The following is a 25,955-nucleotide window of genomic DNA, read 5'->3' on the forward strand; positions in this document are numbered from 1 at the left end:
TAAGGCTTAAGCTGTGGAGCTATCAACAAGGAAAGTCTCAGAAACTGCCAGAGTCAAGAGGATCTCAGGAGATTCAATAACCCAGTGTAACTCAAAACCTTAGAATGGAATGAGACTGCAACTCAAATCCAAAATTCTCCAGTATCCAAACTTTACATAACCTACCTGATACCCCAGATGGAGATTCCACACCTGGCCATATGTGACAGTTCATGGCAAAAACTCAGGGGCACTGAAAATACCGTAGACTGAGCATGACATCGCACACTTACACTGCCTGTATTTAGGAGTCTGAAGCAAGAAGATTGCAAATACGAGGCCAGCCTGGGCTACAAGTATGAACTTTTCTCTAAACGAAAGAAAAATCAGGTATGAAATGGTTTCCAGATAATGTCTATCAGATGTGTATGCAACATGACTGAACTTTGTGTTTAGATTAGAATCACACCATTAATTCAAAATCTAAGAAGAAATTGCAAAATCTAAAACAGTGGCTGGGGTAATTAAATCACTTGCCAACCAGGTATAATTCCCAGGTGGGCATGGCAGCCTTCCTATAAATCCAGCCTCAGAAAGTAAAGGCAGGAGAATCTCCAGAGTAAGTGAGCTAAGGAGTCTCGTCATATTGGTGAACTCTCAGTTTTACAAAGAGACCCTCAATAAATAAGGTGGAAGAACAATTGGCGTATGATTCCTAACATCCATCTTGGGCTTCCATATGCACACACCACACACACACACACACACACACACACACACACACACACAATTTCCCCTTAGTTCAGACAACCTATCCTAGAGAAATGGTCTTAATGATTAAGGAGGTTCTGAGAAGAGGCTCATAACAATAAAGAAATAAACAATTCAAAAGTCTTGAGAAGTCCCTGAAACTTAGTAGATTCACAAGGCTCCTCCTTTATATAAGCAGTGAAGAATTTTGAGAAAAGGAGAGTCCCTGCCTGCAAGTCCTGTAGAGCAGTCTTCATGAGTCATCGTCCATGCTCACCCACACTCATCCTCCAGTAAACACGTTGGTCCCCCCGTCAGACTTTGATGGTGTTGTTCCTCTGGTCTGTGGCCAGTTCCCTCTCTGAGGTGGGTAGACATTTATTCTACGTCTCTCCAGGAAGAGGGTCACACAGAGGTGGCTGTACTGGGGAGGCTGAGATAGGAAGACTAAGAATGGCACAGTTGTGACAATGATGAACTCAGTGCCTTTGCCTACTAGAGGGAGGAGGAGCTCACAGAACCCTACCACCTACAACTGAGCTACTAGAAACTAGCAGAGTCCAGGAGAGAGGGAGGAATAGTATCCAGGGTTGTCCTACTTGCAAGCCCACTAGGTTCTGATGGTTAGTTTCAAACTCAGGGTCACACAGGTAGCTCTGGTTAAACTTTGTGGTACACTAAACAAACCGAAAACCAATGCTTACAAGAAATATATTTGTAAGGAAGGAGTAGGTACTGCCAGGGCTTGGAAAAACATGAGAATGAGCAGTTGTGCAAGTAACCAGAATACACCAGAGACATGGATGAAATTGTCAAAGAACAAAACTTATTAATGAAAAACATCAGACAACCATCTGTAATGAGGTCTGATGCCCTCTTCTGGCCTTCAGGCATACACGCAGACAGAATATTGTATACATAATAAATAAATAAATATTAAAAAAAAAAAGAAAAACATCAGAGCAATCAAGGAAGACACCCGGTGTCAGTCTCTGACCTCTGCACATGCACACACACACACACACACACACACACACACACACACACACTTGAACAAATTATATTTTTTGAAAAACAAAGCACACACAAAGGCATAGCATTTGTTTCTATTTCTATGAACTGTCCAGAGTAGGTCCATCCATGAACACAGAAAACAGACCAGTGGCAGCCTGGGACCAGGGGAGAGCAGTGTAGTGATGCTAAAGGGGTAGAATTTTCTCGTGGTGATAAACTTCTCTGTGACTAGATGGAATGATAGGTATCCAACATGGTAAATTGTGCTGGGTGAGGTAACAATACCAAATTCACGCTCTTTGAAATTATTGCATATGACATGAAACTCCCCTCAATAAAACAAAAAAACTAGTAACATAAGAAGAAAGAACTTAACAATTTGCACGAATATTTCTACACATTGTTTCTCCAAGATTCATTGATTTTAAACCAAGCGGGAGATCAGGAGAGATGTATATGGTGCCTGCAGCGCCTGCAGAGGCAAGAAGAGGACATCAGATCCTCTGGGCTACAGTTACAGGTGACAGGGAGCTGTCAGAACCAGGTGCTGGAAACCAAACTCCAGTCGTCTGCAAGAGCTGTACAGGCTTTTAACAGCTGTGCCATCTCTGCAGGCCCCTGAACACTTGACATACCAAACTTTGTGTGTTAACCAAAGACATCATCTAACAGCACAATATAAGACATAAAACTGATGATGACATACCCACACGCAGAATGTCGCTGTGGAAACTGTAGTGAGGTTCCTGGTTTTTCTTTCTGCCTCAGCCACTTGTGTTACTTGGCTCAACAATATTACTGATACTGTCAGAGTTTTGATATTTTGATGATTTTTTTAAATAGTCGCGGTAGTGTTAATATGGGAGGTTGTTAATTACTAACATTGTAGTGCTATGAGCAAATGACCAAGTTTGGGCATTCTTGACATCTTGCACACTAGATAAATACTTCATCCTGGTTCTCACCAATAAATCTTTCCTCCCAGTAGGTTAAGGATACTGGAATCACAAGAGGCTCAAAGGGACTGTTAATGTACAGTTGCACAGGCATTTGAGCCCAAGTCTATGACCTGCTGTGATAGAATCAGTCTCTGGCTCCAGCTCCCTCCCAGAGCTGCCATCCCCTGGTGACTGCACGCCTCCCTATGGGATGGGCTTGAGCACTGAACAGGAGCCAGAGATGGAAGAATCCAGGCTAATTCCTCTGTGAGACGTACTCCCTACCAATTAATTGGGGCAGAACTAGCCTAAGGCATCCCCGAAGCCCCAAGAGTTATTAAGAGAGAGGAGGGTCTCATTATGGGCTAGCTGTTTCTCTGCTGTTTCCAGAACCACCCCCAAGGGGGTCCTCCTCTCTAACTCCCACAGCCAGAGCAGCCTGATATCCAAGAGAAAAGTCTGAGAGTAGAAAGAGAATTTCAAGGGAAGAAAAAAAAAGAGTGGACTATCAGAAACCACACACACACAATTCAGTCTGCAGTCTTTTATTCACATTTTATTCCAATTACTTGATATATATTAATTCTTGGAAAGCGCAGAAATTTTTCTCTTGGTAGTTGTGTGACAGTATATGGTGATATTAAACCTATTTTTTACATTTCACATTTTCACATGATTTATATTGTAAAGTTAGTTTTATCTGCTTCATACTAAACTGAATCCTTATAAATGCTTCCTTGTTTTGAGACATGTATTTTGAAAATAATAGCAAGTAAAGCCTTCTATCTTAATTTTAGATCTCATCAAATTATTTCTTTACAGTTCATGTGTTCAGTGATGAGTTTTGTCAACCACAAGTCATGTTCCTGTCTTTAGCTTCTTGTACTTATTTTAGAATAACTCCTTTTAAAGGGGGGGGGCATAAAGTTGGTAGGAAGTTGGAGGAGGAAAGTGGTAGTGAGTAAGTATGATCAAAATACAATGTACAAATTAAAATTTTTCAAATAGTAAATAAATATTATTTTAAAAATAAAAGGTACATATGTGGGTTGATGGATTGTTCTCGTAAATTCATTTATTAGGAAAATCCAGAGCAAGTAAATTCATAAGGATAGAGAGCAGGTGGTTGCCTGTCGGGGCTGCAAGCAGGGGAAAGGATAGCAGTGTAAATGGAGGCCCTTTGGGGTAATAAAAAGCTAGGATTTTTTCTGTGATTTATTTTTTAATCATGTGCATGTGCGTGAGTTCATGCAGCAGCTCCCTTGGGGCTGGAGTTACAGGCAGTTGTGAGCTGCGACTCTGGTCCTGGACAAGATCAGTAGGAGCTGCTAACTGCTGAGCCACCTCTCCGGCCTCCACAAGCCAGTACTTGAAGTTGGTGACTGCATAGCAAAATGGTTGTAATAAATGCCTGAAATGTATTGGGTTGTCTGTTTATTTGGTTGGTTGATTTTGACTTTTTTTGAGACATGGTCTCATTCCACAGCCTGGACTGGCCTCACACTGATAGTAATCAGCCTCTTAAATGTAGGATTCTAGATGTGAATCACTCTGTACAGAGGAATTGTGTGCTTTCTAACAGTCAAATTTATCTTCTGTATATTTTACACTTAAAAAAACCAAAGCCTGATATGATGATGCATGCCTTTAATTTCAGCACTCATGACAGAGAGATAGTGGATCTCTGTCAGTTCAAGTCTAGCCTGGTCTATATAGCAAGTTCCAGGCCCACCAAGGCAACAGGGAGAGATCTTAAAGATAAATAGATAAGAGATAGTAGATAGATGATAGATAGATAGATAGATAGATAGATAGATAGATAGATAGATAGATAGATAGATAGATAGATAGATAGATAGATATAAATCTCAAGGGATGACTCGATGGATAATGGTGCCTGCCATCAAACCAGCTTCATAAACTGTTCTCTTTCCTCCTCATGCATACCATGGCGTGCATGCAGGAATGAGAAAACACAAATGCACATGAAATGGTTGTGAAAACTCAGTCTCACTATTTGATCAGAAAGAAAACTAACTAAAGGCTGGAGACAGATGTCCAATGTAGAGCACCTGTCTGGGGGCTTATGATCCTGAGTTTGGTCTCCAGGAGAGGCAGGATGGAAAACACATCACTGCACATTTCAATGCATTTGGTTCAAAGTAAGAGTTGTGGGAAGCAAAAAAGAAGCTAGCTACTGGGGGATAAAGGAATGGGGTAGTCAAGATGGAGGAAGGACAGATATAAAAGCAAGGAAAGACATATCTTGATTGAGAGAGCCATTATGGGGCTAGCAAAAAACCTGGCTCTAGAAAAATTCCCAGGAATCCACAAGGATGACCTCAGCTAAGACCCTAAGCAATAGAGGAGATGGTGCCCTAACTGGAATTGCCCTGCAATCAGACTGATATCACCATAGAACCTTCATCCAACAACAGATAGAAACAGGCAGAGACCCACATTGGAGCACTGGACTGAGCTCCCAAGGTCCAGTTGAAGAGTGGAAAGAATGAGAATATGAGCAAAGAGGTCAAGACCATGAAGGGTTCATCCACCGAAACAGTTTACCTGAGATAATGGGAGCTCACCAACTCCATCTGGACTGGAAAGGAACAAGCATAGGACCAAACTAGTCTTTCTGAATGTGGTTGACAGTTGTATGGCTGGGGCAGACTGAGGGGCCACTGGATGTGGCACTGAGATTTATCTCTACGGCATGTACTGACTTTTTGGGATCCTATTCTCTTTGGATGGATGCCTTGCTCAGCCTACAGGTAGTAGTGAGGGCCTTGGACCTTCCACAAAGCAAAGAACCTTACCCTCTCTTAGGATTAGATGGGGAGGTGGGAGGGTGTGTGGAGGGAATGGAAGGAGGGGAGGGCTTGGGAATTTGGATTGGTATTTTTTTAAAAAAAATCTAATAAATTAAAAAAAAAAGAGGGGAGGGGGACTGGAAGAAGTGGAAAGGGGTTGGAAGATGAGAATCACCAAAACAGATTATGTACAAAAATGACATCATGAAGTTCTTGACTTTGCGTGTTAATTAAGCAAACTATTTAAAAAGAGAAAATTCCTAATTTAGCAAGAACTAGAGTTTTTAAAAATCGTTTTTCTAAGTGGACGTAGCATCAACCTTCGTTCTAAATAGTTATCTCCATGCCCACAGGATTGCACAGCTCTCCGATCTCATGAGAAGCTCTTTGTGCGTGGAGACTAACACAGAAGCTTACAACCGAGCTAATTGTGGTGAAGACTGCCAGAGTTTTCTCTGTGCATGAGGTTAGGGAAGAAGACCTGGACAAAATAGTGACCCCTGCATATGGCAAGACCACTGCATCCGTGAGTTCACAGGTGCTGCCATTACCTGCACAAGAAACCAGTCAACACTCCAGAATGGATCTGAACGGGCACATAAGCCCCCATTCCCAGCTGAGGAGCATCTGACAGCTGAGAAATGCCAGAGACATAAGAGTCAGTTTTCATGAGGGATGTGACCCCAGGAAGGTGGCTCCAGAGAATGGCCCCACACCCATGCACTTAAAACCAACACTAATTGGACTCAGTGGGACATAAAATGAGAACATGAAGTTTGGAGGGTGATGTAAGGGAGGATCTGGAACAAATTGAAGGGAGTGTGAGAGGTGAGTTTGATCAAAATATATTGTAGGCATATATGAAATTTATAAGAATTTAAAATAAATAAGAATGTTTAAATCATATTCTACATGATGAGAACACAATGTTATCTAGGTAATCTTTAAAAATTAAAAATTTAAAAAGATAAATGTCCTTCCAGCTTATGAATATTTATTTATTCAACATTTTTAAATATTTTTATTTTTATTTTAGGCAAATTGAGCGTTCCACCTCCATGTATGTCTGTGAACCATATGTGTACCAGGTGCCCCAGGATGTTGGTTCTCCTAGACCTGGAATTACAGACAGTTGTGAGTTACAGACAGATAATGTGATACTGGGATTACAGACAGTTGTGAGTTACAGACAGATAATGTGAGACTGGGATTACAGACAGTTGTGAGTTACAGACAGATAATGTGATACTGGGAACCGAACCTGGCTCCTCTGAAAGAGCAGTCAGTGCTCTTTACTGCTGAGCTCCCTCCAGCCCTTACTTAGCATTTATTATCTTCTACCTTATGCTAGGTGTGGTGACCTACACCTTTAATCTCAGAACTCAGGAGACAGAGACAGGTATATCTCCATCAGTTCAAAGCCAACTTGGTCTACATAATAATTTCCAGGCTAATCAGGGCTTCATGGTCAGGCCCTGTCTCAAAAATAAAATAAAATAAATAAAATAAAACCATCTACTTTGGTATCATACTAAGATAGGAAGCCTAGGCCAACCTGATCTTGCAGCTGGGTGATCATGAGAAACATTGCTGGACACTTACATGGCCTGCAAGGACCCTCCATCCATCTTCACCAGCTCTATGTCCTCGTGGACAGTGGTACTCAGGAACTGTATCAACTGGCCCATGATCCTCTGACTTCTCTTGGGTTCAAGCCGTGGGAAGAGCAGAAAGATGAAGGGATGGAAGAAAGTGAAGCTGGAGCAGTTATTGCTTTGGACCCATCCCCTCGTCCTCCCAGCAGATTTATCCGTCCCCCAGCTCCTTTCCCAGGTCTTCCCACTATCTTCACATCCACCAGACTTCATCTTCTCTTTTGTTGTCATTGTTCTTTTTTAAATCTATCTAGTCCAAACTGTGTTCCCCAAATATTCTTGAATGTGGAGCCTGCCTTGGAGTGTGGTCCAATCCTTAAAGAATTAAGAACCAATCCTTAAAGAAAACAGACTCCCTCTCTCTGCGGCCATCAAGTGCTAATAACTTCTCAGCTAGGAATGGGAATATGTGCCCACCTCCCTCCTTCCACACCAGCTTCCACTTCCTCAGCTGATGCTGAGATTTTGTCCAGCTTGAGTTTGTGCAGGTCTAGGGTATAGTCTGTCATAACTGCTGTGAGTTTCTGTGTGCAACTGCCCTGTTGTACTTCCTGTCTACTGCCTGGGGCTGACCGACTTAAGAACTGGTCTTTAATTACTACTCCTCCAGTCAGAGTCAGAAGTCAAATTAATACGCTTAGTTAAAGCAGCCTGCAACTTTTCAGAGAATTCTACCGGGTGCTTCTCTAGCCTTTGGATGCCTAGTAAAAGCTCAGAATTACATCAAGGCAGATGGTATCATTTCATATGAGGAGTAAGCTCATGATAAAAGAGGAGACTGACTCCCATGGGTTGTCTTCTGACCTACACACACACACACACACACGCACACACACACACACTATGGCACATACATGCTTACACACATACAAATACACAAAATAAATAAGATGTATTTTTAGATCCCCATTTAAAAAAAAACTGAACATAGGCTACACATGCCTGTAATTCCAACATTGATGGGTAGGGGCCTAGAGACAAGAGGATCCCAAGAATCCAATGACCTCACTGAAGTGGTGAGCTCCAGGTTCAGTGAATAACCTTGTCCGCAGTCAATAAGTCAGAGAGTGACAGAAGAAGACATCCAATTTCCTGAACTGGCCATTCCATGTGTGCACATTTGCACACTCACGTGTATGCAGTGTAACACACACACACACACACACACTCCAACAATAACAAAAGAAAAACAAAAGAAATAAAAAACCTTGGAGCACGAAAGCATGGATGAGCTTTCTCCTTGTGATGGGGAGGAGTGAGGCACTACAGCTAAAGTGACCGCTCAGAAGTAAAGAGCATTTGCTGATCTTCCAGAGGAACAGAGTTCAGTTCCCAGCACCCATGTTGGGCAGCTCACAGCTCTCTGAAACTCCAGTTCTAGAGGCTCCACTGGCCTCTTCGGGTCTCTGAAAGTACCCACACATGCTCACATAGACACACACATACACATAAATAAAATAAAAAGTGGAGAGTAAGAAAGTAAATGGAGACAGAACCTCAGTGCATGGATTACCTATTACTTATACAAATGATTCGAAATTTGTCAGCTTAAAATAATACATAGTAAGTACACCAAATGGATCCCTGCACATCTAGACATGGCTCAGCTGGGTTCTCTAGGAGGCGGTCTCTCACCAGCTTACAGATAAATGTCATCTTAGGTCATTGTTTCATATCAAGAGTCAACTGTGGAAGCATCTAACTTCATGCTCAGACTTGCATTCTGAGCAAGTACTATATGATTTTTTTTCCCTGGGGAGATGTGAACAAGCATCTACTCCCCACAGACTGGGCACCAATCACTGACCAAAGTAATAATATCAACAAAGTCCAACTTGATACGCCATTGAGTTTATTGGGATTACTTGCAAGAGTATGGATGATGAGTTACTTACAGGAGCAGCTGTGTCATCAAAAGCCAATCTTAGCATGGGGAAAACTCACAAACACTACATCCCACATATAAAGTAATGACATGATCATTCCAAGATGTGGTTAAGAAGGTTTTTATTGTAGATATGAGGGAGAATACAGTTAGAGGCGGCTGGAAGAGACCAGTGCAAGGAGAGTAAATGAGTAAGTAGTACACCAAGCATGGCCAGCAGAGTGAACTGGGCCATGGGAGGCAGTGATGGACCAAGTCAAGGGGACAAGAGAGAATAGTCAGAGAGAGAGAGAGAGAGAGAGAGAGAGAGAGAGAGAGAGAGAGAGAGAAGAGCAAAACAATAGAAAGCTGAGCGCCAAAAGAGCTCACGGCCCAAATGGCAGGGTTATATAGGAATGAGAAGCTATACAAAGGGAAGCCCATGATCTGGAGACGTTTAGGATCAGGGACGGGTGAGAAGAGCCAGGATGTCAGCATGGACACTCTGTAGCAGGTCCTTGAGATACTAAGAGATCCAGGAGGCCAGCATGCACTTTCTGATAGGCACCACAGTTAGGCATTTTGTCCTGAGCTTTTTTTTTTTGTAACCTGAAACCAGGTCTCTGCACACCTTGCAGGCAACTCAACAGGCCAGAGTCTCCTCTCCCCAGCAGTCTTTTCTGCTTAAGTAACCTCTGGAAAGGACTTTATGAATCTCATAAATTTCAAGGACATCCTGAGACTTATAATGCTTTATTTACTTCCTGGGTCTGTCATTTGTTTGCTTTTTTAGATTTTTTATTTTATTTTATATTTATGAGCATATATATATTCATCACATTCATGTCTGGTACCCACTAAAATCAGAAGATGTTGGATCTCCTGGACCTGAAGTTATGAATAATTGTGAACCACCATAAGGTAATGTGAAATTGAACCTGGGTCCTCTGCAAGAACTCTTAACCACTGAGCCATCTGTATTGGCTAGTTTTATGTCTACTTGACACAAACTAGAAACATCAGAGAGGAGAGAACCTCAGTTGAGAAAATGTCTCCATACGATGAGGTAGTAGGCAAACCTGCAAGACATTTTCTTTCTTAGTGATTGATGGGGAAGGGCCCAGCCCACTGTGCCATCCCTGGACTGGTGGTCCTGGGTTCTATAACAAAACAGGCTGAGCAAGTCGTGGGGAGCAAGCCAATAAGCAGCACCTGTCCATGGTCTCTGCATCAGCTCTTGTCCCCAAGTTCTTGCCCTGTTTGAGTTCCTGTCCTGACTTCCTTCCGTGATGGAAGGTAGAAAAGTTATATGTAAGAATATAAGGGAAGTGTTCTAGTTTCATTTCTGCTACTGTGATAAAATCCCTTGACAAAAGCAACTTAGAGAAGGCAGGGTTTATTTGGCTTATAATTCCGGGTTACAGTCTATCACATCAGGGAAGTCAAGGTAGAAACTTGAAGCAGCTAGTCACACTGCATCCACTGTGACGGGAAGAGAGCTGTGAATACATACATGCTCATTCATGCTCAGCTTCCTTTCTACACTTATCCAGGTCAAGATTCCCTGTCAAGGGAATAGTGCCACTCACGGTGGGCTAGGTCTTTCCTCATCAATCAATAATCAAGACAATCTCCCACAGACATGCCCACAGATCTTCCTGAACTAATCAGTCCCTCACTGAGACTTATTTCCCATTAATTCTAGATGGTGTAAAGTTGGCATTTAAAGCTAACTGTCCCAGGAATGGAATCAAGTTTTGGGTATTCAACAATTTTAAATACTACCTCTGAGTCAAGTTGTAAAAAACTGGAAAAGAAACAGTAGGATCTGCTAAATGCAAAGGCCCTTGATGACTTTGGCCTGAGTCAATTCAAAGGGCCAATAAGGTTACAGCCCCACGAACTCATCCTTATCACTCATTGACCTATATGGTCACCACCTCTACAGGAGGTGGTCAGAAAGCATCCCACACAGCCTGGGGCTTCCCATGTCGCCTGACACCTCCACCAGGAAAGCGACCTCGTTTCTCAAAGACAAAACAGATTCTAGGTCACATCCCTCTGGAATGAGAGACCAATTGATGTGATTATCTCCAAGAGAAAGGGGGCACCTGCTAAAAGTAGAAACCAGTGCCCCAGAAGGGAAGACATCGGGGAACATAAAAAAGGGTCTCTGATAATTACCTGCCAAGATTTCAGAGCGAAGGGCATTTCCATGTGATAGCAAAAGAAAAAGGAAAGAGGAGCCGGAATTTTTCAAAGGCTCTCCTCAGCCACTCACCTACCCAGCCACTTTCTACCTCACCGAGGAGGCAATTCTGTTACCTGCTTGACACACGCAATATGGAACAGACAGCCTCAGCCAAAAGTCAGAAGGAGGAACTCTATAATGTGTTATTTATAAAATTCAGAGAGCTAAGCTCTCAAAGAAATGCAATTCCCCATTGACCTGAGTGAGAAAGAAGTAGGGCATATAGCGAGATGGACACAGCGAACCAAAGAATATGTTTAAAATGAATGTCTCTGGATAGTAAGATTAAAGGTGAATCAGTTCCATTCTCTTCATTGTGTCTGTGTTTTCCACGTTTTCCACAAAGTGCATACATTAGTTATACAGCCTAAAAGGCAGAGGATAGGGGCAAGTGCGGCCAAAAGATGCCATCTGGATGTGGCACAACCATTGTACGCAGGTACTCCCTGCAGTTGTGACTTTCTGCACAAGACCTATTATAGGGCTGTATTATACAGGCCCATATGTCTACGTTGTGTGGTGGCCAGAATTTCAGGCCACAGTGTGCACGTGCCACCCAGAAGGTGGTCACCCAGCCTTTCCAGGCAAACTGATGCCATCCTAACAAAGGGTCAGGATGTGCGAATGTCACTCTGCTCCTTCTTTGTAATTTTGGAAGGTCGCCTGGGGAAGAGGTGTTAATTCAGTCTATGTGACAGAGCAGGAAGATAGGAAGACTCGACAAATTGGACATAGAAAAGTGGGGGTGTGACCTAGGAAACAGAATGCTAATTAATTTCCCCCTCAGGTTACATTTTGGTACAAAAGCTGTTTGGAGAATAAACGCAGGTGAATTTTCAGGATGTGAACTCAAGATTTCATGAAGGATCCCTGAAAACTACCTCCCGATGAAGTCATGTGAGTTGTGTCTTTATTCCCACACCTCCCCTCGGGTCTGAGAAATAATTTATGTCAGGCCTGGACCCCAACAACCTACGTTCACAGGGTTGGATCCTTCTCATGGTCCCTACTAGGCTTCTCATGCTCCAGAGCATTGGCCAACATACGTGTGTGTATACAGGTAACATTAATTATACTTAGTGGTTTATGTAAAAAAGAAAAGACATGAAGTGAGGAGGTGAGAGGTAAATCCAGCAAGAGTTATAGGGAAGATGGATATAATCAAACTGCATTTTATACCCATATGAGATTCTCAAAGAATATATATTCAGAAATAGTGGGACCCTCAGTATTTCATCTTAGATGAGGAAGGGGCCCATGAAGCCCCACCACCACCACCCTGGCAGTTAACTGCGGTTGCGGAAGGGATGTTATTTCCCTCAGTGATATCCTGTAAATAATCACGCTCCTGCAGGCAGCTCTAATTAAACTCAGCAGGTCACACACAAAAAGACATGAAAGTAGAAGATGGAGTTTCTGAGAAGACTGGTACAGCAGGAAATGGCGGGGAGGGTGGGGGACTGAGTGAAAGCGACTAAACTTGATTACATAAACGCATGAAGCTATCGAACACTTAATAACCAGATTGGCATGCATACGGCTCGAGGGATGCTGGCCTCCTGTACACAGTCCTCCCTTTCGTGCCGCGGAGGTTCCCAGACCATCTCAGATACCAAATCCACGATAGTCACATCCCCCCTCTGAAGTAATATATATTATTTGCTTAGAACCCACACATATCCTCTTGAATATGCTAAACTATCTCTTAAACTGTAATATTTGGGTGTTATGTAGGTAGTTTTTATATTCATTCTATCACTTAGTGAATAGTGATTTTAAAAATTTAGGGCTTGGGAAGATAGCTCAGTGGCTAAATGCTTGCCTAAAGCATGAGGACGGTGTTTATATCCTGAAGCCTATATAAATACTAGGTGGGTGTGGTACCCTGCCTGTAATCCCCTAAACAAGCTGACTCATAGACTGGCCATATCGGTTAGCTCTGGATTTGACTGAGAGGCCTTGCCTCATTGAATCAGGTAAAAGAGTGATTGAGAACGATTCCTGATATCAACTTCAGGCTCCCACCTGTATGTACACAATGCACACCTACACGTGTGTATACAGAAAGAGAGAGAGAGAGAGAGAGAGAGAGAGAAGAAGAAGAAGAAGAAGAAGAAGAAGAAGAAGAAGAAGAAGAAGAAGAAGAAGAAGAAGAAGAAGAAGAAGAAGAAACACATGTTCAGTTTAGATACAGTATGTCTCTGTAGCTGTTTGGATATGTGGGTGTGGTATCCACACAGAGCTGACTATAACTTTCGGAAACACTTTTGGGAAGACACCATTAATCTCTTGGAGACTGTGAGCCAATCTCAGACTGTGATCGGTGTTTCCTCTGAGACATCTTTGGTGCAAGTCACCTTGGAACAAAATATCTGGAGGAATACATTTAAGGGAAGAAACGTTTACTTTGACTCATGAGTTCAGAGGTTTCTGATCCATTGTTGTGGCACGTGATAAGGCAGAGTGTCATTGTAGGGAAAGTATGGTGGGGCATAGCTGTTCACCTATGGAAGCCAGGACAGGCAAAGGAGGGGGCCAGGGACAATATCTCCTTCAAGAGTGTGCCCATGGTGACCTGCTTCCTACTGGGCCCCATCTCATAAAGTTTATACCATCTATGATACCTCATTAAGATATAAAACTATCAATGGGTCCATCCATTGATGAGGTCAGACTCTCACAAACCAATCACTTCCCAAATGTCTGAATGAAACTCTGCTGAGAAACATGTCTACAACATGCAAGCTTTTGGGGTACATTGCAGAGCCAGGCCATAATAGCTATCAACCCAGGTGTGAGCAGTAGGCTTTAAAACAGTTCGAGCAGGCTGGAGCGGTGGCTCAGCAATTAAGAATGTGCACTGGGCTTGCAGAGGACCCTAGTTTGAATCCCAGCACCCAAGTCCAGCAGCTCACAACCACCTGTAACTCCAGCTCCAGGAGATCAAATGTCCTCTTCTGTCCTCCTGGGGCAACTGCACTCATGTGCACATCTCCCTGCACAGATATATAACCATATACATACTTAAAAATAAAAGTAGAATGTTTAAGAGTAGAACAGAATCGGGGCTAGAGAAGTGGCTCAGTGGTTAAGAGCATTGGCTAATTTTCCAAAGGGCCCATATTAGATTCCCAGCTCACAACTGTCTGTAAGACCAACCCTAAGATCCAGTGCCCTCATGGGACCTCCTCAGGAACAGGTACATACGCTGCACAGACATACACACTGACAAAACACCCATACACATGACATAAATAAATTTAGAAAAAAATGTAGAGCAGAAAATGGTTTGCCTGTCTTCAAATGTAGAGAAGTTGGGAAAGACAACTATCTAAAATGGGACATTGAAGGAAATCATGACTGGTGATATAAACCTGGTCAAAAGTCAGTGACCTTGGAGTTCATAATCCTAGGAGGAACGTAGTATTGTTGTCTGACTACAAGGGCATGCTGACAAACTGCCTTCCAAATATTCTTTTTATACCCATGAATTAGCACTGCTCTCAGCCTTGGCCAGAGAAGCTGCTTCTACCATGGGTAGCAGTTAAGACAAAGAATCATAACTGGCCGATGTACTAAGAATAAAATATTGTTGATGCCAGGTGGTGGTGGCACACACCTTTAATTACGGCACTGGGAGGCAGACGCAGGCGGATCTTTGAGTTCAAGGCGAGCCTTGTCTGCAGAGTGAGTTTCAGGACAGCCAGGGCTACGCAGAGAAACCCTGTCCTGTCTGATGTGGGGGGGACAACTGTTGAGTGCTCAGCCTAAATCAGAGCTAACCCTCATGCCCCAAGACTCAGGAAACATCACAGAAGAGAGGCAGTTAAGAATGTAAGGGCCAGAGGATGTGGAGAAGAATGTCTAATGCTGTCTTCCAGACAGGATGTGGCCACTGCAGTAACAGCCCCACCGCAGCTGTGGTCATCTGCACCAGACTGAGCCACCGAGAACAGTCAATGTCCCCACAGGCAGCACTAACTGGACTCGGTGGGTTACAGAAGAAAAGGAGCAGGGAGAAGAGATGTTGAGCACAAGGAGGTGTGATGGGGTGGTATCCAGAGGGAGTCGAAAGGGAGATTTAGAGGTCCATAATGTCAAGATACATTGTAAATATGTATGAAATTGCCAAATAAGAGATAAAGATATTCGAAAATAAAGAATGCAGTGCACCATTGAGGTCACAAGTGAGATTTGAGAGCTGGCACGGAGAATCAAAACCGGGAGTTAGAGATGACATCTTTTCTGTGACTAAGTCATGGTGGTTTGAATTAGAATGGCCCCCATAAATGCATATGGTTGAATACTTGGTCCCCAGCTAGAGAAACTGTTTGGGAAGGATGAAAGATGTGAACTTGTTGGAGATGCATCACTGGGAGTGGGCTTGAAGGTTCCAAAAGCACACCCCAGGCCCAGTCTCTGTCTCTCTGCCTGCTGACTTTAGATCAGGTGTTGCTCTAGCACCTTGTCTGCCCACTTCTCTCCATGATGACCATGAACTCACCCCCTAAAACTGAAACAAACCTTAAATGCTTTCTTTTATAAGAATTGCCTTAGTCGTGGTGTTTCTTCACAGCAATAGAATACTAATTAAGACTATGAGTGTGTGCCTATGTGAGTTCCTGTGCCCCACGTGCATGCAGGTGATTGGCCATCCTTTATCAACCAATTAAGACAGCCAACTTGATAGTGATAAAGCAGAAAAGAAAGATTTATCCACTATGGTCAAATTGAAAAGACTGACAAGGAGATTCAGTGACCCCCAAGTCTCCACCTTTGGGGTTCTGAAAAGAGGTTAAAGAAGAGATCATAATTACACATACCTAAGTAGTCCTCACTTAGGCCTGGTTGTAAACAAAACTGGCCCATCATTGCTCTCCTGTAAGGCAGTCTGAAGGGTTTTTTGTTTGTTTGTTTTTTTGTTTATTTGTTTGGCTAGCTGGTTGATTGATTTTTGGTTTTTTGAGACAGGATTTCTTTGTAGTTTTGGATCCTGCCCTGGAACTATCGCTGTAGACCAGGATGGCCTCGAACTCACAGAGATCAACCTGCCTCTGTTTCCAGAGTGGTGGGATTAAAGGTGTGCACCACCAACAGCTGGCTAGTTCTAAATTTTGAGGTGAGAAAATAACTTAGAATGTCCTAAGAGCTGGGGAATATTAAGTATGTTAATCTTTTTGGTGCTATTATAAATAGAGTTGTATTTTTTTAAGGTATGAGTGTGCAGGTGCACGAAAACCTCAGCTGTCTTAGATGTCTCTTCCATCATTTTCTGAGTCAGAGTCTCTCACTAGCCAAGAGATGGCCAGCTGGAGGGTAGGCTGATGGCCAGTCAGTCCCAGGAATCCTCATTTCAGTATCCCGAGAGAGTCTCACCACCAAACCAACTGGCATGTTTTCACGTGGGTTCTGGGAGTCAAACTCAGCGCCTGTGCTTGTAAAACAAACACTTTACCAACTGAACCATCTCCTCAGCTCCGTGAATTGTATTCTTAATTCAGTTTTTTGATTGTTCATTCCAAGAGTAAGAAAGCATACCTGGGGGACCAACCAGATGGCTCAGCTAAAGGCACTTGACTTCAAACCTGGTGAGTTTGATCCTGGAACCCACACGATGAGAACCGATTGCCGCAGACTGTCTTCTCACCTACACACACATCCTGTGGTAGTTTGTAAACACAAACACACACGTGCGTGTGCACACACACACACACGAAATAGATGCATATGGTATTCGAGTGTGCCTCAGGACTACTGATAATAGTACTAGTACTGTTCGTGGATCTCTTAGGATTTTCAAAATACAAGACGGTGTCATCTGCTAGTAGGGATAGGTTGGCTGACATCTTTCAAAAATCAAAAATCGAGAGGAACTCCATAAAGTGAATTCCTCAAAAATGCCTAACGGAATTTCTAGGTATGATCCCGCCTCTCCAGCTTCTGTTCCCCTCCCCCACTCCTGGAATGCAATCTGCGTGCTTGTCCTCCTGGTCGCCATGGTGAGAGGAGCTCTGGGCGCTACTCATTCTAGCAACCAGTAAAGACAGGTGTGTGGTTAGGGGTACGTGAACCCCTGCCCATTCAGCTAGGGGATCCCGGCCCAAATCCGGGTACCTAGTTAGGAACCATGCCTGTGGTGCTACCCTCCACAGACCGCGGCCAGGACTCGCGCGTCGGGGCTCCAGAATGGCGCCAGGCAGCCCAGGCCACTTCGCGCAAGGCGCACCTTCTGACCGATCGCTGCGGGCAGGAGGCGGTGACCATGTGGCAGCCCAAAGACAGTGTCCTGGACCCGAACTTGGCTCGCCACCTGGGCCGCGCCGCCTACATGGAGCCCTGGCGCTTTCGGGTGGAGATGCTGAAAGGCGGCGGCACCCTGGAGAAGCCACCGCCCGGAGAAGGCGTCACTCTGTGGAAAGGGAAGATGAAGCCCCCGGCCTGGTACGCGCGCCTACCGCTGCCTATGCACCGCGACGCGCGGGCCCAGCAGACCGCCGAAGTGGTACACGCGCACGCTCGCGGGGCGCGCCTCACTGCCGCCCGCCTGGGCCGCGCGCAGCACCAGATCAATGGGCAACTGCGGCTTTTGATGCGCCAGCGCGAAGCCAGCGATCGCAGACTCAGCGAGGTGCGCAAGGGCCTGCTCATCAACCAGCAGAGCGTCAAGTTGCGGAGCTACCGACCCAAGTCCGAGAAGGTGTGTCCCTCCCCGCCACCACACCAGAGGCAGAGGTTGACGCTTCCTTCTTCAGATGGACAACACCTCCCATGCTCCATTTCCAGCGAGAACAACCCCAGGATAGGGTGGCTATGCCTCCAAGTTCCAAAGCCTAAAAAGTCTCCCTAAGTATTACAAAATTGGAGTGGCAATCTGTACCCCCAAGAAACAAAGTTTGGCCACCCGTACTCTATAAGCCAATTAGAACAGCCAAATTTATAATAGAAAGCAGAAAAAAAATATTTAATCAATGAGGCCACGCCAAGAAGAGGGATAAAGAGATCCATCCAGTGACCCTCTTCTGTCCATCTTCGAGGGCCTCAGTGAGATTAAAATTTAAAGAGGGAGCCACAATGCCACATCTAAGCAGTCCGAGTCAAGCTGGTCCTGCTCATAGCTGACCTTTTGACTCAGCTCTGTCTCCCCAACAAGGTAGTCTGACCAGCAGTATTGTGTGAAATTCCTCTCTGGAATAAAGAGTCCTCCTCCAGCAGGCACCAGGCCTCTTTCTTTTCCCAGTATGAGGGGTCTGGGGTGAATTCCAGTTTCCTGGGGTTCATTGATAGATTGAAGGACACAAGAAGGACACGAGTATCTCTTTAGAATATCTCCGTTCCTGTCAGGCTGCTTACAAAAGGATAAAATCCCCAGTCCGTAGACAAACTGTTCCAAATCCTCCCTGAGTCACAGGGCATGAAAATCTTCCCGACAAGGAAAATCCACAGCCCCAAGTCTAAACATCAAATCACTTCTACCCATGTTCCAACAGTTCCCCAGACCCACAGGGTCTGCCTTGGCTACGGCGCCATGGTGCCCCAACTTCACGGGAGAAATACACACCCTCATATGGGTACTTGATGACACTGTGGTTCTCAAACCAGAACCACAATCCCACACAAAATGGAAGTCAGCACTCGGGAGACAGAGACAGGCAGATCTCTATGACTTCGAGGCCAGCCTGGTCTACAAGAGCTAGTTCCAGGACAGGGTCCAAAAATAAAAAAAAAAAAAAAAATGGAAAATAAAGTCCAGCGTTGAGCTAGGGGGATAGCTCAGTGGGTAAGAACCCTTGCTGCGCGAACATGAGAACCTGAGTTTGAATACTCACATCACAGAAAAGTCAGACATGACTGAGAGTGCCGCTGGGGCTAGCACTGAAGGCTGGAACTTAGCCCGGTGATCAAACTTTAAAAAGCCCCAGACCCGGGCTGGAGAGATGGCTCAACCTTTAAAGACTAGGCTCACACTAAAAATATAAAAGGTCTCAGACCCACTTCCCACTCCCAATGGAGTGAAACTCCTCCAATTGCAAGTTCCAAGCTCTGCAGTTCACAAGGATGTGATGTCCCCTCCACTATGAACGATAACTCCCCACCTCCAGCCTTCTCCTGAGAGAAATTCTTGCCTTGTTTTCTAGATTCCAGACAAGGCTGACAGCATGCTGGTCTGGGAGAAAGAGGAGCTGAAGGCCATGAAGAGAAAAATGGAGAAAGACATGGAAAAATCGGAGACCTTGCTCAAGGTTAGGGGGTACTGGAGAGGGACATCCGGGTGCCTAAGGCACAAACTGCTCTGACCGAAGTGGGGATGAATAAGGTCAAAGTACATTGTGTGCAGTTAGAAAAATGTCACGGTGAAGCCCGCTGTGTAAAATTAGTATAAAAACTTCTTGGTTTCTCGAGACAGGGTTTCTCTGTACAGTCCTGGCTGTCCTGGAACTAACTGTAGATCAGGCTGGCCTTGAACACAGACATCAACCTGCCTCTTCCTCCGGAGTGCTAGGATTAAAGGTGTACACCACTATTGCCCGGCAATAAAAAATGCTTTTTAAAAACCACAGCAAATAACTAAACAGCTCTCTTCTCCTGATTCTCGACTGCTAGTCAGTTCTGTCTACAGACCCCTCTAAGTGGGAATGGTATCTGACCAATTTGTCTCTGTTAGCAGGGCACCGAGCCCCCACTCAGCATACTCTAGCACACAGTAGGGACTTGATGAATATTTAGATTCATGTAGGAAAAACATTATTTTCTGAAATACCAGGATTGAACACACTGAGTTATACCACAGGACCGTTTTTTGATTATTTTAAATGATGTATACTTTGGAAGGGGAGGTTGTATATGTCATGTAGGCGTCCCTAGGAAGCCATGGCTGCTTCTCCAGAGGTCCTGAATTCAATTATCAGCAAGCACACAGTGGCTTAAAATCATCTATAATGGGATCTGATTCCCATTCTGGCATCCAGGCATACATACAGATAGAGCACTCATATACATAAATAAATAAGTCTTTTTTTTTTACGCTTTAAGAAATAAAAATCAAAGCAGGCACCAGTCTATAGTGCTACCGCCCCCCCCCCCCAAAAAAAAACCAAGAACGTGCAAAATTACCAGCTTGGTTCAGGGGATGAAAAGAAAAGGCACCAGGAAAAAGCACTGGTTTCTAAAAAGCCTCTCCAGCATCTAGGTGGAAGATGTGTTTACAAGGATATTTACATATGCAAAAAGACTTCTATTTTGATGAAGTTGGGCTGCACTTTAACAATGAGCTGAGTCAGCTTTTGTGTTTTGGGGTGGCTTCAGCCCTACCCTCAACCCCCAGGCTAACTTTCTGCCTTCTTTCTCTGGCTCTCAGGCTCTGGCCTCCTGCAGGGACACTCTGGACTTCTACTACCAGGAAAGGCTTCAAGCTGTGGATCTCATGAACCAGCCACTGGACAAGGTTCTGGAGCAAGCTGGCCGCCACTCCTGGGTGGACATCACCCGACCCCCAACTCCTCGAACTCAGGGCCTGAAAACACCTCCCCCTGACCCTGTGGGCACATATACCCCAGGTAGGCACCACGGGAAGGTGTCTGCTAAACCTAACCTTCCATTAACTAACTGTTCCTTAAGTACACAGCCTTGCTTGGCCTCTTTCCCTGGACACTTCCAATAACACCCATACATTCACAGGTTACACTTCAAAAGAAGTCAATCCAAGGCACAATTTAAATTATGCTCACTTACTAGCCCTTACCTGGGTATTCTCCCAGTCCTTCATTCATGGCCCTTCACCCTTAGCCTACCACCATCCTAGAATGGGTAAGTGTGTGGGGGGGGGGGGGAGATAGCAACCTGTGGCCCCCATGGGCATCGTGTGCTTTCACAGCCTGTGCTAAGGCCTTGTTTGAAGCCAAGCGCTTGTTGATGGAGTCCAAAGACACCTTAGCGGAGTTGGCAAAGAATGAGGTGGACATTCAAAATCAGCAACAGCAGATCAGCGACCGCGTATGCGGCATACTGACACAGAAGATGCGCGAGACCTCGGAGTTGAAGGTGCCCAGGCAACCTGGAGAGGCTCCAGAGGGTGGCTACTGCTGGAGTAGGGGGGGAAGGAAGGGACAGTGGCCCCGTTGGAGACCTCTGTGTTCCCCCATCTGCAGGAAAGAATGACCATGACTTTAGGGCTAATGAGGGGAACTATCCACCGGTGCATGAAATTCAATCAAGAGATGTATGTCACGAGGGGCCTTATCAAGGTGAGGTTTGAGAGAGAATTCTATAAGAAAGGGACGGGGAGTGCATGTATGTGGTGGGCTCTCGGCCTCACTGTTCCCCACAACAAACTCTGCCAGGGTCCTCTGTTGAAAAGAAACCTGGAGGCTCGAGAGAAGCTGAACAGACCCTTGGTTCGCATGTATCAGAGACACGTGGGCACCCAGCTCCCCGAGGCTACGCGCCTTGCCCAGGTTTGTTTCTCGGGGTGGTGGGGGCCACGTCCTGCTAAGCTCCCTTCCCCAAGTACACCTACCTGACCCAGGAAGAACTGCTGGCTGCAGGACTGCCACCAACAGCTTTTCAGACCAGTCACGTTGCTGCACACCGTTCTCGTTTTGGCCCTCCCACAGTCCGGTTTGAAACTCTTAGCATACATTGCTCAGATGTGATCCACCATTCCCGGAACATCCTGCTGTAAGAGCATCCCCTCCCTCAGCCATCTCAGCCCTTTATGTGTGTGTGTGTGTGTGTGTGTGTGTGTGTGTGTGTGTGTGTGTGTTGTCTTTTGTTTTTTTCACACGAACCTGGGTCAGCTTTTTTTTTTCCCCCCTGGGACCTCTGCAACTGACATCTACCTCCTCAGCTATGCCTTTTCGAAAGCGGGGCACGCCTGGCAAGTGTTAACATCTGCCCCCTGCATAAAATTCTGACCCTCTTTGCATCTACTCTACGATCATGCCTGCCCGATATAGCATCAGCTCAAGGCTCTGGGTTTGACTCACCAGTCCTCCAGCACTGCCCACTCCCTTCCCAGCACAGTCCCTTCTTCCCCAACACCATCCAATTTTTCCCCAGCCTAAGTCTCCTCGGCGAGACCCCACTCCGCCCGCAACACATCCCCTTCCCAGTTTGGCTCCGCTCTGCCTCAGAACAGCCCTCACCTCCCCTAGCACAGCCTCGATCCTCCTCAGAAAGACTGCTAGCTGCAATACTTCCTAAAAGCCCCTCCCCTGCGCAGAATGCCCACGCCCCTTCTCCACAAGACCGGAGCCTCTACAGCAGACCTGCTGCCCTGTCCCTTTTAAAGCACTGTTCCTCCCCTTGCAAAGCCCCTTGCTCCTTTGCCAGGACCTGCCCCTCCCAGTGCAGCCTAGCCACCTCCTCGCCGAGGCCCCGCCCTTCCCCAGCAAGACCGCTGCCCACTTCTTCTCCAGGGTACTGACAAGCTGACGCGCCACAATTTGCACATGGAAAAGAATTTAGAAGAGCTCCGCATAACACACGACAACCTCGCCTGGAGCCTCAAATGCAAAAAGACAGGACATGACGTCGACTACGATGTCGTGCGCCTGCGCCAACGCCAGCGCCACCCGCATGTGTGCTATGCGCAGGCACGGAGCCTGGTCAACGACTGGGACCCTCGTACACCACCGCGCGACCGAACCAGTACTGTCCCCAAGTGACCACAGCTGGCCTTGTGCTCAGGCGACTGGAGAGATGTCCCCAGCTAGATAGCTCTCACTCCCCTCTGACTCATCTTCCCTTCAAACGCACTCTAGCAGAACTATAATTAAAGATATTGTCACTTATTAGGCACCTACTGTATGTCAATCATACCACAAAACCTAATGTGCACTTGCTGTCAAATTCTTAGGATCCAAATCCAGGTCCCTGGTCCCTGGTTTCAAGCTGCGAGGCTTTGGGTCGCGCACACACTGTCCTTTTCCAACCTCAGTCGCTCTGGCCTGTAAAATGAATATTACAACCCCTGTTCTGAAAGGTTGTGGTAAGAACAGATGAGTTTATCTGTAGGAAGTCGGTGGTATAGCTACTCCCTATCGGAACTTGAGCAGTAACATGGAACTGTTATTAACATTTCATGAAATGAAATGAAACCCAGGCAAAGAGAAGTTAAGCTGATTGCCCAAGCTCACACAGAATCCCCATCCAAGGCTATAGGGCCTGCTCTCTTAGCAGAATGCCTCTGGTCTCTGTTTCTATCCTCACCCCACAAAAAGTACCAGACTCAGAACTAGGCAGGTGGCAGCACTGAGCACCTAGTGAAGCTCACAAATCCACCCCCTGCAGCCCGCTGTGTTCTCTTGGGAGAGGCCCGTTCACATCCTGTTGTAGCTCAGCTCCTCCTGTGTGCTCTGGTTACCTCAAACACCAGCAAAGAACTCTGCTGTCTGTTCTCCCTGGATCCTAGGACCTAGAAATCACCGACGGGTGGGGGTGTTGCTTACGGCAGTCACACTATGGATTCAACCAGGGTGAACTTGAAAAGAGTCTCAGGACTCTAGGGCTCAGACTTCTACATCAGCATCTGTCAGCCTCTTCCTCCTTCCCCAAACTGGTCAGGAAGGAACACACCCACAGGAATGATCAGGAAGGAACACACCCACAGGAAGGGGTTGTTTGTTTGTTTGCTTTTTGTTTTTTATGTGTACTTATATTGGGAGATCTGTGTGCATATGAGTGCGGTTGACCACAGAAGCCAGAAGAGGGCGTCAGATTCCTAGAGCTGGAATTGCAGGTTATTGGGAGCAACCCTTTATGGATGCTGGGAGCTGACAACTGAAAATCCACCCTCTGCTAGTGCAGTGCACACTCTTAACCAGTGAGCCATCTCTCCAACCCCAAACCAAGGGAACTTAGAAAAAGACATGAGGGTTGAACCTCACCAATCAGATTCCATATTTGTGAGTCCCCCTTCTCACTAGGAAAAGTTGTAGCCACCAATCAAAGCTTGTGACACTTTTGTGGTCATTTGTAGACAGTCGCAGAGCATTGAAATTCCAGTCATTCTGACTCGCTGCAGGCCTCCCTAGCAGGGACAAAGCAGGAGAGGGCCTGCCTCCTTGCTTCAGCTCCCTAACTGGGAATATGTGTCCTCCTGGAAGTCTGCTTAGCACCCTGAGATGGCACGTCTCATTTCAGCTCCTGGCTTCACTATGGCAGATGCCCTCCAGGGGTAGTGCAGAAACACTGTCTTAAGATCCTTAAGTGCAAAAAGGTTATGATGTGTCTCTGTGGGGAAAAAATGCTGCGAGGTGTGTTGGCACAGATCCGTCATTCAGCATCAGGGTGGAGGCAGGAGGATCAAGAGTTCAGGCTCATCCTCAGTTACACAGAAAGTTCAAGGTCTGCCTGAGCTACAAGAAACCTACCCTCAAAAACAAAAAGGAGGCTGGGCTAAACGAGACATTTATACCGCTCCCTCTAAGGCCCAGAGAACATTGCAGAAGAGGGAGTGAGAAGAATGTGTGAGCCAGAGGTGAATGGCTAAAGAACGCCATCTTCTAGACAGGACAGATGCAATCACAAACTCATAGCAGCTGAGGCAGCCTGCAGCTTACCTCTCAACAGTCAGGTATGGATGGGGGAGGGATTCATGGAGCCCTATCCTTCCCTGGGGGCTCCTGGTAGATTCATGGAAAAAAGTCAATGTCTTAGATTGAGTATCCACTGATAAACCCGTCAGGCTCCAGTGGATTGTTCTAATCCAATGGTCACACAGAAATCCCTGCTAAACTTAGCGGATAACAAAACAAAAAGATATCAATCTGTGAAGAGAATTGATAGGGATGGGAGGGAGATAACGGGATGGGGGTGAGAATGGATCATATACATGTATGAAATTGCCAAAGGACAAACTTAATAACAGAGGAGGCTGAGGAGATATCTCAGTCAGAAGAGTGAGGACCCAAGTTCAGATCCCCAACACCCAAACCAAAGTCAGACCAGGCAATTCTAATCTGTAACCTCAGAGCTGGGGCAGCCTGAGACAGACTCATTCCTGGCTTTGCTGGCCAGCCTGTCTGAACAATTGGTAAGCTCCTGGTTTAGCGAGAGACTCTGTCACCAAAAACCAAAGGTAGAGTGACAGAGGAAGCCACCTAATGTCAACCCTGGCTTCCACATACACATACGTGTGGTGTAGGAGGTTCTTCTGTTCATGTGATGCTTTCATTGGTTAATGAATAAAGAAACTGCCTTGCACCTGATAGGGCAGAACTTAGGTAGGAAGAGAAAACAGAAATAAATGCTGGGAGGAAGAAAGCAGAGTCAGAGAAAAGCCATGGATCCTCTGCCAGAGATGTACGCCGGTTAGAATCTCCTGTAAGCCACTGCCATGTGGCAATACACGGATTAACGGAGATGGGTTAAACTAATATGTAAGAGTTAGTCAATAAGAAGTTAGAGCTAATAGCCAAGCAGTGTTTTAATTAATACAGCTTCTGTGTGGTTATTTCGGATGAAAGCTAGCCGGGTGGCCGGGACAAACAAGCAGCCCACTCCTCCTACACACGTGCACATGAGCCATACACATACATGCACACGCATACATTCATATACACGCATACATTCATATACACTGTACTACACACACACACACACACACACACACACACACACACAAGACTGACTTGTCATATTAGCTTCGTTTAAGCTTGCACTACAATGCTGTTTACTGTAAATGCATCAGCA

General features: G+C 45.6%; 1 protein-coding gene across 1 annotated transcript; it reads left to right on the top strand.

Annotated features, from left to right (window-relative positions):
• Positions 1-17,291: 17,291 nt before the first annotated feature.
• Positions 17,292-22,997, top strand: Tektl1 (tektin like 1). The gene is made up of 7 exons (XM_048439610.2): positions 17,292-17,961; positions 19,400-19,504; positions 20,620-20,818; positions 21,136-21,302; positions 21,410-21,505; positions 21,602-21,715; positions 22,679-22,997. Exons 1-7 carry the CDS (start codon positions 17,392-17,394, stop codon positions 22,925-22,927), a joined length of 1,500 nt encoding a protein of 499 aa, XP_048295567.1. The 5' UTR covers positions 17,292-17,391; the 3' UTR covers positions 22,928-22,997.
• The last annotated feature ends 2,958 nt before the right edge of the window (positions 22,998-25,955 follow it).

Source organism: Myodes glareolus, chromosome 6 (genome assembly GCF_982192425.1).
Source record: "Myodes glareolus chromosome 6, mMyoGla1.1, whole genome shotgun sequence".
Lineage (NCBI taxonomy): Eukaryota > Metazoa > Chordata > Mammalia > Rodentia > Cricetidae > Myodes > Myodes glareolus.

What these genes read in the sequence shown, in the direction of transcription:
- Tektl1 (XM_048439610.2), top strand. Translation starts at nt 17,392, where the DNA reads ATGCCTGTGGTGCTACCCTCCACAGACCGCGGCCAGGACTCGCGCGTC. An exon ending in TCACGAGGGGCCTTATCAAG is followed by an intron (nt 21,506 to 21,601) that starts GTGAGGTTTGAG and finishes AAACTCTGCCAG; the next exon opens with GGTCCTCTGTTGAAAAGAAA. An exon ending in AGGCTACGCGCCTTGCCCAG is followed by an intron (nt 21,716 to 22,678) that starts GTTTGTTTCTCG and finishes CTTCTTCTCCAG; the next exon opens with GGTACTGACAAGCTGACGCG.